Below are 11,997 nucleotides of genomic sequence, written 5' to 3'. Positions count from 1 at the left end.
CCTTCCTCTCTCCCTCCTCTTTCACCCTCCCAAGTCCTAATCCAACTAGGAAAGGGGGGAGTCCTACTCCCGGTGGGAGTTGGACTCCTCCTGGCGCACCCTCTCTCCTGGCCGGCCGCACCCCCCTTGCTCCTTTATATACAGGGGCAGGGGGCACCCTAGAGACAAAACAATTGATCATTTGATCTTTTAGCCGTGAGCGGTGCCCCCCTCCACCATAGTCCACCTCGAGAAAATACTATAGCGGTGCTTAGGCGAAGCCCTGCGTCAGTAGAACATCATCATCGTCACCACGCCATAATGCTGATGAAACTCTCCCTCAATACTCGGCTGGATCGGAGTTCGAGGGACATCATCAGGCTGAACGTGTGCTGAACTCGGAGGTGTCGTACGTTCGGTACTTGATCGGTCGGATCGTGATCACGTACGACTACATCAACCGCGTTGTGCTAACCCTTCCGCTTTCGGTCTACGAGGGTACGTGGACAACACTCTCCCCTCTCGTTGCTATGCATCACCATGATCTTGCGTGTGCGTAGGAATTTTTTTGAAATTACTACCTTCCCCATCAGTGGCATCCGAGCCTGGTTTTATGCGTAGATGTCATATGCGCGAGTAGAACACAAGTGAGTTGTGGGCGATATAAGTCATACTGCTTACCAGCATGTCATACTTTGGTTCGGCGGTATTGTTGGATGAAGCGTCCCGGACCGACATTACGCGTACGCTTATGCGAGACAGGTTCTACCGACGTGCTTTGCACACAGGTGGTTGGCGGGTGTCAGTTTCTCCAACTTTAGTTGAACCAAGTGTGGCTACGCCCGGTCCTTGTGAAGGTTAAAACAGCACCAACTTGACAAACTATCGTTGTGGTTTTGATGCGTAGGTAAGAACGGTTCTTGCTAAGCCCGTAGCAGCCACGTAAAATTTGCAACAACAAAGTAGAGGACGTCTAACTTGTTTTTGCAGGGCATGTTGTGATGTGATATGGTCAAGAAATGATGCTAAATTTTATTGTATGAGATGATCATGTTTTGTAACCGAGTTGTCGGCAACTGGCAGGAGCCATATGGTTGTCGCTTTATTGTATGCAATTCAATCGCCCTGTAATGCTTTACTTTATCACTAAGCGGTAGCGATAGTCGTAGAAGCATAAGATTGGCGAGACGACAACGATGCTACGATGGAGAGCAAGATGTCGCGCCGGTGACGATGGTGATCATGACGGTGCTTCGGAGATGGAGATCACAAGCACAAGATGATGATGGCCATATCATATCACTTATATTGATTGCATGTGATGTTTATCTTTTATGCATCTTATCTTGCTTTGATTGACGGTAGCATTATAAGATGATCCCTCACTAAATTATCAAAGTATAAAGTGTTCTTCCTCAGTATGCACCATTGTGAAAGTTCTTCGTGCTGAGACACCACGTGATGGTCGGGTGTGATAGGCTCTACGTTCAAATACAATGGGTGCAAAACAAGTTGCACACGCGGAATACTCAGATTAAACTTGACGAGCCTAGCATATAATAGATATGGCCTCGGAACACGGAGACCGAAAGGTCGATCGTGAATCATATAGTAGATATGATCAACATAGTGATGTTCACCGTTGAAACTACTCCATCTCACATGATGATCGGACATGGTTTAGTTGATATGGATCATGTGATCACTTAGAGGATTAGAGGGATGTCTATCTAAGTGGGAGTTCTAAAGTAATATGATTAATTGAACTTTAATTTATCATGAACTTAGTCCTGATAGTATTAGCATATCTATGTTGTAGATCAATAGCTCGCGTTTAGCTCCCCTGTTTTATTTTTGATATGTTCCTAGAGAAAACTAAGTTGAAAGATGATAGTAGCAATGATGCAGACTGAGTCCGTGATCTGAGGTTTATCCTCATTGCTGCACAGAAGAATTATTTCCTTGGTGCACCACTAGGTGACAAACCTATTGTAGGAGCAGATGCAGACGTTATGAACGTTTGTCTAGCTCAATATGATGACTACTTGATAGTTTAGTGCACCATGCTTAACTGCTTAGAATCGGGACTTCAAAGACGTTTTGAACGTCATGGACCATATGAGATGTTCCAGGAGTTGAAGTTAATTTTTCAAGCAAATACCCGAGTTGAGAGATATGAAGTCTCCAACAAATTCTATAGCTAAAAGATGGAGGAGAATAGCTCAAGCAGTGAGCATGTGCTCAGATTGTCTGGGACCTACAATCGCTTGAATCAAGTGGGAGTTAATCTTCCAGATAAAATAGTGATTGACAGAATTCTCTAGTCACCATCACCAAGTTAGTAGAACTTAGTGATGAACTATACTATGCAAGGGATGCGAAAACAATTCCCAAGCTCTTCGCGATGCTAAAATCGGCGAAGGTAGAAATCAAGAAAAACATCAAGTATTGATGGTTGACAGATCACTAGTTTCAAGAGAAAGGGCAAAGGGAAGAAGGGGAACTTCCAGAAGAACGACAAACAAGTTGCTGCTCAAGTGAAGAAACCCAAGTCTGGACCTAAGCCTGAGACTAAGTGCTTCTACTGAAAAGGGACTGGTCACTAGAAGTGGAACTACCCCAAGTATTTGGTGGATAAGAAAGATGGCAAAGTGAACAAAGCTATATTTGATATACATGTTATTGATGTGTACTTTACTAGTGTTTATAGCAACCCATCAGTATTTGATACTGGTTCAGTTGCTAAGAGTAGTAACTCGAAATGGGAGTTGCAAAATAAACAGAGACTAGTCAAGGGTGAAGTGACGATGTGTGTTGGAAGTGGTTCCAAGATTGATATGATCATCATCGCACACTCCCTATATTTTGGGGATTAGTGTTGAACCTAAATAAATGTTATTTGGTGTTTGCGTTGAGCATGAATATGATTTGATCATGTTTATTGCAATACAGTTATTCATTTAAGTTAGAGAATAATTGTTGTTCTGTTTACATGGATAAAACCTTCTATGGTTATACACCCAATGAAAATGGTTCATTGGATCTCGATCGTAGTGATACACATATTCATAATATTGAAGCCAAAAGATGCAAAGTTAATAATGATAGTGCAACTTATTTGTGGCACTGCCGTTTAGGTCATATTGGTGTAAAGCGCATGAAGAAACTCCATCCTGATGGGCTTTTGGAATCACTTGATTATGAATCACTTGATGCTTGCGAACCATGCCTCTTGGGTAAGATGACTAAAACACCGTTCTCTGGAACAATGGAGCAAGCAACAGATTTGTTGGAAATCATACATACTGATGTATGTGGTCCGATGAATATTGAGGCTCGCAGAGGGTACCATTATTTTCTGACCTTCACAGATGATTTGAGCAGATATGGGTATGTCTACTTAATGAAATAGAAGTCTGAAACATTTGAAAAGTTCATATAATTTCAAAGTGAAGTGGAAAATCATCGTAACAAGAAAATAAAGTTTCTACAACCTGATCGTGGAGAAGAATATTTGAGTTACGAGTTTGGTCTTTATTTGAAACAATGCGGAATAGTTTCACAACTCATGCCACCTAGAACACCATAGCGTAATGGTGTGTCCGAACAGTGTAACTGTACTTTATTAGATATGGTGCAATCTATGATGTCTCTTACCGATTTACCACTATCATTTTGGGGTTATGCATTAGAGACAGCTGCATTCACGTTAAATAGGGCGCCATCTAAATCCATGGAGATGACACCATATGAACTGTGGTTTGGCGAGAAACCTAAGCTGTCATTTCTTAAAGTTTGGGGTTACGATGCTTAGGTGAAAAAGTTTCAACATGATAAGCTTGAACCCAAATCAGAGAAGTGCGTCTTCATAGGATACCCAAAATGTTGGGTACACCTTCTATCACAGATCCGAAGGCAAGACATTCATTGCTAAGAATGGATCCTTTCTAGGGAAGGAGTTTCTCTAGAAAGAAGTGAGTGGGAGGAAAGTAGAACTTGATGAGGTAACTGTACCTGCTCCCTTATTGGAAAGTAGTTCATCACAGAAATTTGTTCTTGTGACTCCTACACCAATTAGTGAGGAAGCTAATGATGATGATCATGTAACTTCAGATCAAGTTACTACCGAACCTCGTAGGTAAACCAGAGTGAGATCCACACCAGAGTGGTACGGTAATCCTGTTCTGGAGGTCATGTTACTTGACCATGACGAACCTACGAACTATGAGGAAGCGATGATGAGCCAGATTCCGCAAAATGGCTTGAGACCATGAAATCTGAGATGGGATCCATGTATGAGAACAAAGTGTCGACTTTGGTTGACTTGCCCAATGATCGACAAGGCATAGAAAATAAATGGATCTTCAAGAGGAAGACAGACGCTGATAGTAGTGTTACTATCTACAAAGCTAGAATTGTCGCAAAAGGTTTTCGACAAGTTCAAGGTGTTGAGTACGATGAGATTTTCTCACTCGTATCTATGCTTAAATCTGTCCGAATCATGTTAGCAAATTGCCACATTTTATGAAATCTGGCAAATGGATAAACAAAACTGCATTCCTTAATGGATTTATAAAAGAAGACTTGTATATGATGCAACCAGAAGGTTTTGTCAATCCTAAAGGTGCTAACAAAATATGCAAGCTCCAGCGATCCATCTATGGACTGGTGCAAGCATCTCGGAGTTGGAATATACACTTTGATAAGTTGATCAAAGGATATAGTTTTATACAGACTTGCGGTGAAGCCTGTATTTACAAGAAAGTGAGTGGGAGCACTATAGCATTTCTGATAAGTATATGTGAATGACATATTGTTGATCGGAAATAATGTAGAATTATTCTGCGAAGCATAAAGGAGTGTTTGAAAGGAGTTTTTCAAAGAAAGACCTTGGTGAAGCTGCTTACATATTGAGCATCAAGATCTATAGAGATAGATCAAGATGCTTGATAAGTTTTTCAATGAGTACATACCTTGACAAGATTTTGAAGTAGTTCAAAATGGAACAGTCAAAGAAAGAGTTCTTTCCTGTGTTACAAGGTGTGAAATTGAGTAAGACTCAAAGCCAGACCACGGCAGAAGATAGAAAGAGAATGAAAGGCATTCCCTATGCCTTGGCCATAGGTTCTATAAAGTATGCCATGCTGTGTACCAGATCTATTGTATACCCTACACTGATTTTGGCAAGGGAGTACAATAGTGATCTAGGAGTAGATCACTGGACAGCGGTCAAAATTATCCTTAGTGGAATAAGGATATGTTTCTCGATTATGGAGGTGACAAAAAGGTTCGTCGTAAAAGGTTACGTCGATGCAAATTTTGACACTGATCCAGATGACTCTAAGTCTCAATCTGGATACATATTGAAAGTGGGAGCAATTAGCTAGAGTAGCTCCGTGCAGAGCATTGTTGACATAGAAATTTGCAAAATACATACGGATCTGAATATGGCAGACCCATTGACTAAACTTCTCTCACAAGCAAAACATGATCACACCTTAGTACTCTTTGGGTGTTAATCACATAGCGATGTGAACTAGATTATTGACTCTAGTAAACCCTTTGGGTGTTGGTCACATGACGACGTGAACTATAGGTGTTAATCACATGGTGATGTGAACTATTGATGTTAAATCACATGGCGATGTGATCTAGATTATTGACTCTAGTGCAAGTGGGAGACTGAAGGAAATATGCCCTAGAGGCAATAATAAAGTTATTATTTATTTCCTTATTTCATGATAAATGTTTATTATTCATGCTAGAATTGTATTAACCGAAAACATAATACATGTGTGAACATAGACAAACAGAGTGTCACTAGTATGCCTCTACTTGACTAGCTCGTTAATCGAAGATGGTTGAGTTTCCTAGCCATGGACATGTGTTGTCATTTGATTAACGGGATCACATCATTAGGAGAATGATGTGATTGACTTGACCCATTCCATTAGCTTAGCACTTGATCGTTTAGTATGTTGCTATTTCTTTCTTCATGACTTATACATGTTCCTATGACTACGAGATTATGCAACTCCTGTTTATCGGAGGAACACTTTGTGTGCTACCAAACGTCACAACGTAACTGGGTGATTATAAAAGTGCTCTACAGGTGTCTCCGAAGGTACTTGTTGGGTTGGCGTATTTCGAGATTAGGATTTGTCACTCTAATTGTCGGAGAGGTATCTCTGGGCCCTCTCGGTAATGCACATCACTTAAGCCTTGCAAGCATTGCAACTAATGAGTTAGTCGCGGGATGATATATTACGGAACGAGTAAAGAGACTTGCCGGTAACGAGATTGAAACTAGGTATTGAGATACCGCCAATCAAATCTCGGGCAAGTAACATACCGATGACAAAGGGAACAATGTATGTTGTTATGCGGTCTGACCGATAAAGATCTTCGTAGAATATGTGGGAACCAATATGAGCATCCAGGTTCCGCTATTGTTTATTGACCGAAGACGTGTCTCGGTCATGTCTACATAGTTCTCGAACCCGTAGGGCCCGCACGCTTAACGTTTCGATGACAGTTATATTATGAGTTTATATGTTTTGATGTACCAAAGGTTGTTCGGAGTCCCAGATGTGATCACGGACATGACGAGGAGTCTCGAAATGGCCGAGACATGAAGATTGATATATTGGAAGCCTATGTTTGGATGTAGGAAGTGTTCCGAGTGAAATTGGGATTTTACCGGAGTACCGTGAGGTTGCCGGAACCCCATGGAAGGTTAATGGGCCTTAGTGGGCCTTTACGAAGAAGAGGAGAGGCGGCCGGTGCTGGGCCGCGCGCCCCTCCCCCTAGTCCGAATAGGACAAGGAGAGGGGGGCGGCGCCCCCCTTCCTTCCTCTCTCCCTCCTCTTTCCCCCTCCCAAGGCCTAATCCAAATAGGAAAGGGGGTGTCCTACTCCGGGTGGGAGTAGGAGTCCTCCTGGCGCGCCCTCTCTCCTGTACGGCCGCACCCCCCCCCCCTTGCTCCTTTATATACAGGGGCAGGGGGCACCCTAGAGACACAACAATTAATCGTTTGATCTTTTAGCCGTGTGTGGTGCCCCCCTCCATCATAGTCCACCTCGATAATACTGTAGCGGTGCTTAGGCGAAGCCCTGCGTCAGTAGAACATCATCATCGTCACCACGCCGTCGTGCTGACGAAACTCTCCCTCAACACTCGGCTGGATCGGAGTTCGAGGGACGTCATCGGGCTGAACGTGTGCTAAACTCGGAGGTGCCGTACGTTCGGTACTTGATCGGTCGGATTGTGAAGACGTACAACTACATCAACCGTCTTGTGCTAACGCTTCCGCTTTCGGTCTACGAGGGTACGTGGACAACACTCTCCCCTCTCTTTGCTATGCATCACCATGATCTTGCGTGTGCGTAGGAAATTTTTAGAAATTACTACGTTCCCCATCATGTTAAACTGTATATTGTTAGGATATAGGAGTCTGCTAATATCTATACTTATCTCCTGTAACTACGTGTAATATGTGCCCTAGTTGCATCCATATAAATACATCCCTAGGCCACCATGTTGGGTGCGCCGATCCAATCTATTTCCTCTCTGTTTCACACGTTATGTTATCAGGTTTGCCATCAAATTTACAGAAATTTAAAAACAATAAGTAAAATCCAATTTATGACATCTCAACATGTTATGATCATTTAAAATATGAGTGGCATGTGTGAAACTTCGCTTGCATGAATGCCCTACTATCCTGTACACCCTAGCTCACCACTTGTCCTACCACTTAAATAGTTCCATTAAGTACCACAATATTAAAGTACACAAACTTGTAACGCATTATCAGTTGACAAGGCAATCTGAAAACCATTTTATCACTGGTACAAATTTCAAACAATAGTGGCTATTGTTCGAACAGAAGAGAGAGGCTTGTCCAACCAGCAATTCATTTAGCATGCCAGTTAAAGTAACTGTGTTATTGTGCATAAATACCTTCAGTTGGTTCAATAAGCTTTGACTGGCAAGGGCAATTTGGAGGTTTAGGTACCTTGAACGAAAACTGAGATAAATGTAAATCGACAGCACAGTTTGGGTTGTCTTCAAGATACCTGTCAAAGTATAACATATGAAGAATAAGATAAGCATCTAGACAGAGTGAAGCACATGGAGAAGTTCACAACTTCACATAGTATACGCATGTATTCTGTGTTGTTTCCAACATTCAAATTGCAAGAACAGGCGAGATTTCTGAAAATAAGCCCCAACAAAGCTAAGCATGAATGCTGGTTGTGTGATCATTGAGCCATTGAGGTAGTGAAAGTACAATAATAACACTTTGTAACAATTATGACAATAATAGTGGATACCAGTCAGATGCGGTTATCAACATGCTAGATGAATGAAAAACTGCATATGAGCATTATAATATGCTTAAGAAAGTAACCATATTGAAGAGAACTTGACCAAAGAAAAGTTAGCTTACCTTCCGACCTCTTTCTTGGATCTTATTTTTATGCCTGCGGGAGAGATATAGTACCTAAAAGGATGTATAAGTGTCACGAAATAGTCATACAATACATACACGGAAAGGCAAGCACATCCTTTTATATAGTTGTGTAAGGTGTGTAATCATAGGAATGAATGGTTAACCATCGATCAAATATGAACAGCATTAAGTTCCTCAACCATAAATGAGCATTCTGAGCTCTCAAAGTTATGACCCAGGGACGTTAGAAAACAACTGCAACATCATTTGCTCAGAAATAAATACAAAAAGCTTTGAAACAAATTAACTACGATGTTGTGCAAAACAAGTAATACTCACACATCAGCGAATCTCGTGCTCTGTTCATTCCTTAGAGTAATATTCCTTTCCCACCCAAGAGGGATCTGAGGGATGCATGGGATATCAATTGCCCATGCCATGCCATTATCCTCAGATATATCAATTGGATCATGGCATGTAACTTGTGGCTTCCACCCATGGACATATTTGCAAGAAAAAGGAACTTGTATAATATTCTCTCGGATTTGCTCATATTTCAGTTTGGATGGTACAACTCTCCATTTCTGGCAAATACTACATTGCACAGAATATGTACTGATAATGAATTTTCTTTTTTTAGACAACCCAGGTAAGTTGTTTTCGCCATGGACATTCTTGTAGGGAACAACTTGATTTGATGCACTTCCAGAGAAATGATGGTCACTTGAGGATCTTGTGCTCCGGCCTCCTGTCCCGCAGATCCTCTGCAAGGCCGTTGTCGTCGTGCGTGTTACCTGAGCGTCTCTATCACAATGATGTTTTTCCCGATTATTAACAGAATCAGGGGAGAGGAAGGAGTGCCTTTAGATTGTAGTGAACGATAGAGCAATCCTACATATGACTGAACCTGAACAAAAAAACTTACTTTGCTAGCTGCTTTCTCTTCACCTTTGATCTCAAGCAAACGAGAATCATGAATTTAATAATATATGGACTACACACATACATGAATTCCTCTCTCCAGCGATCATGAATTCATGATACATCTAGTCAATTGCAGAGTTCTTACTGCTAATGATCATGTTCATCAATTCCTCTATCCAGCGATCGATCATGAATTCATAACCGACAACTACTAGAGAGAGCAAAAGAGAAAACTACTTCCCGAAGAACTATAACTAATCGTAAACTGGTGGGCATCCTTCATCGACCTTCGCGATCATCCTGCGGCGCAGCTCCGACGCAAACTCTGGGTCGTGCTCCTCGTAGAATCGGCACAGCGCGTCCATCGGGATCCCTTTGCCGACCCTCTTCGCCTTCTTGCAACAATCATCGCCGCGGTCAGTCCGCTCCGGCGGTGGTGGTCTCTTGGAACTGGCCGGCCGTGCAGCGTCAGCGGCCGGGTGCGCCTGCGGTGGAGCGTGACGGGGCTCGCGGATGTCCCATGATGGCACTCGTGCGACACGGCTGGGTTTGCTGTTGATGGCGGGGTACTCGACGAGGTAGGACTCGGTGCCGACCGAGACGGAGAGTACCTTGGCGCGGAGGTAGATCACCAGCTGCCTGTTGCCGGAGAAGACGACGTTCGAGAATAACCTGTAGCGCACCTCGACGGCATCGCCGCACGCGAATCGCAGTTGCCGGCGCGCCGCATCCATGGTGGACTTCTGAAGAACCTTCGCAGGCAAGCGGGGCGCGTTGTTCGACTTCTTGGCCGCTGCATCCACCCGAGGAACCTTCTTCGGCGAGCGGGGCGCGCCTCTAGTTCTCTTGGCCGCTGTCATCGCCGCAACTTTGCTTCTCTTGGGTGCCACTTTCGAGGCGACGATGGGCGATGGCAGGACGGCGCGCGACGGCAGTGGCATTGCCTTAGATTGGTGTTGCAGTTTTCTCTCTCTGGTTTGGACTTGGACGATTATGGGGGAAGAAAATTAACGCGACCACAAGATTGCATGTTGAAGCTATATATTGGCGTCACTCCATATCCGAATTCAGCTCCAATTTGCATTTTTTTTGACACTGAATGTCCGAACTCAGCTCGAAATTGGCTGTTGCATACAGTGTTTTCGCGATTCTCCAAACCAGCCAACAAAGCGAGTTCCTTATTTTCTCCTCGCGGGCCGTTTGAGGCCTACGGTCGGCAATACTGGGCCGGTGAAGCTATCTATTCGGCTTTAAAAAAACAATTGAGAGAGAATATTCGGCTGTAAGTGGGTGCATGAGTTACGAATCATCTATATTTGGACAGAGCTACACGCAAAAAAAAGTTTAGAAAGAGCTGCTAAAAGAAAGTAAAACAAATAATTTGTTGAAGAAAAATATCTCATAATTTCATACAAGTTGGTTTTGGTAGCAACATATTATCATATAGAAATAATGGTCAATGGTCATAATTTGGAGACTATATATACATGCTAAAAAAATAAGCGTCGTGTTTCTCTAATGATGTTTTTCAACCAAAGTAAGTAAACAAGATGATGAAATACCACATGTAAGATTTTATCTCGGATGCATGCCAGTGTGGACATTTTTCCCGTATTTACCTTAACAAGTTGCTTTCTTTTTATTCAATTAAGTAAGATCCGACTAGAGACATTTTTTCCGTGGTCCACATCTTAACATTGCTCTAGTCCTTTCAATTACTAAGCTCCCTAGGGATAGAGGCCTATGAGAACTCCAATGTTTTTCCTTGAACTGACCCCATCTGTAAGGGTCTAGTCGGATCTTGGCTCCTGCATTACACTATGGGAGCTGATATTGTACTAAAACACTTTTTATACAAATTCAATTTTTTAGAATTTTAGATTTTTGTGAATTTTCAAAAAAAAAGCTCACAAATTTTAAAATGCATTCATGAATTTAAAATGTTCCTAAATTAAAAATTCTTCACAATTATGAAAAAATACTCGGGAATGCTAGAAAAAAGTTCACGAGTTCATAATTGTTCACAGTAAGAACTCTGCAATTGACTAGATCTATCATGAATTAATGATCGTTGGAGAGCAGAATTGATGTATGTGTGTAGTCCATATATTAGTAAATTCATGATTCTTGTATTTCTTGAGACCAGAAGGTGAAGAGAAAGCAGCTAGCAAAGCAAGTTTTCTTATTTTGGGGTTTTATTCTTGAGATCAAAAGGCGAAGAGAAAGCGAGTTTTGAACCGTAGGGACCATGCGATCATTATCTAGGTTTTGTTTTGTGAAAATCACTAAACCCCTAGAAGGCTCCCGTCATTATGTCAAGAGAAAGTATATATAATGAGCAAATGATCCATAGGATTTTCAATAAGTTTTCGAGAACGCTACCCATTAGAAATAATTGGTACAAGGGCTAGTTGACCTCATAAAGATTTTTTTTGTTCCTGCATCTTCCAAGACTTGCCACCCAAAGAGGCCCTTAACCAGAGGTCGATGTGTGACATTTTGTCATGTCAAGCTAATAAAGGTGGCAGCCCAGCTGAAATTTTGTCATGCCAGTTTGTAACTCTTTGATCATAGGATGGGGCTCACTCTTTCCTTGGAATGCATTTCTATTTTGCTAGTTCTATCACGCCTTGTTTGTT

The 11,997-nt window shown here is 42.2% G+C and overlaps 1 protein-coding gene across 1 annotated transcript in view; it reads right to left on the bottom strand.

The window, feature by feature from the left end:
• Nucleotides 1-10,299, bottom strand: part of LOC119333429 — a 51,675-nt gene extending 41,376 nt beyond the window's left edge. Inside the window, exons 1-4 of the mRNA XM_037606323.1 lie at nt 9,646-10,299; nt 8,774-9,198; nt 8,432-8,485; nt 7,942-8,057 (exon numbers count right to left, since the gene is read on the bottom strand). Coding sequence (XP_037462220.1) covers nt 7,942-8,057; nt 8,432-8,485; nt 8,774-9,198; nt 9,646-10,299 — 1,249 coding nt within the window. The remainder of the gene's footprint in view (nt 1-7,941; nt 8,058-8,431; nt 8,486-8,773; nt 9,199-9,645) is intronic.
• Between the last annotated feature and the right edge of the window lie 1,698 nt (nt 10,300-11,997).

This window comes from Triticum dicoccoides, chromosome 7A, assembly GCF_002162155.2.
Source record: "Triticum dicoccoides isolate Atlit2015 ecotype Zavitan chromosome 7A, WEW_v2.0, whole genome shotgun sequence".
In the NCBI taxonomy this organism is placed as follows: Eukaryota; Viridiplantae; Streptophyta; class Magnoliopsida; order Poales; family Poaceae; genus Triticum; species Triticum dicoccoides.
This window is presented reverse-complemented; position numbering and strand designations above follow the sequence as displayed.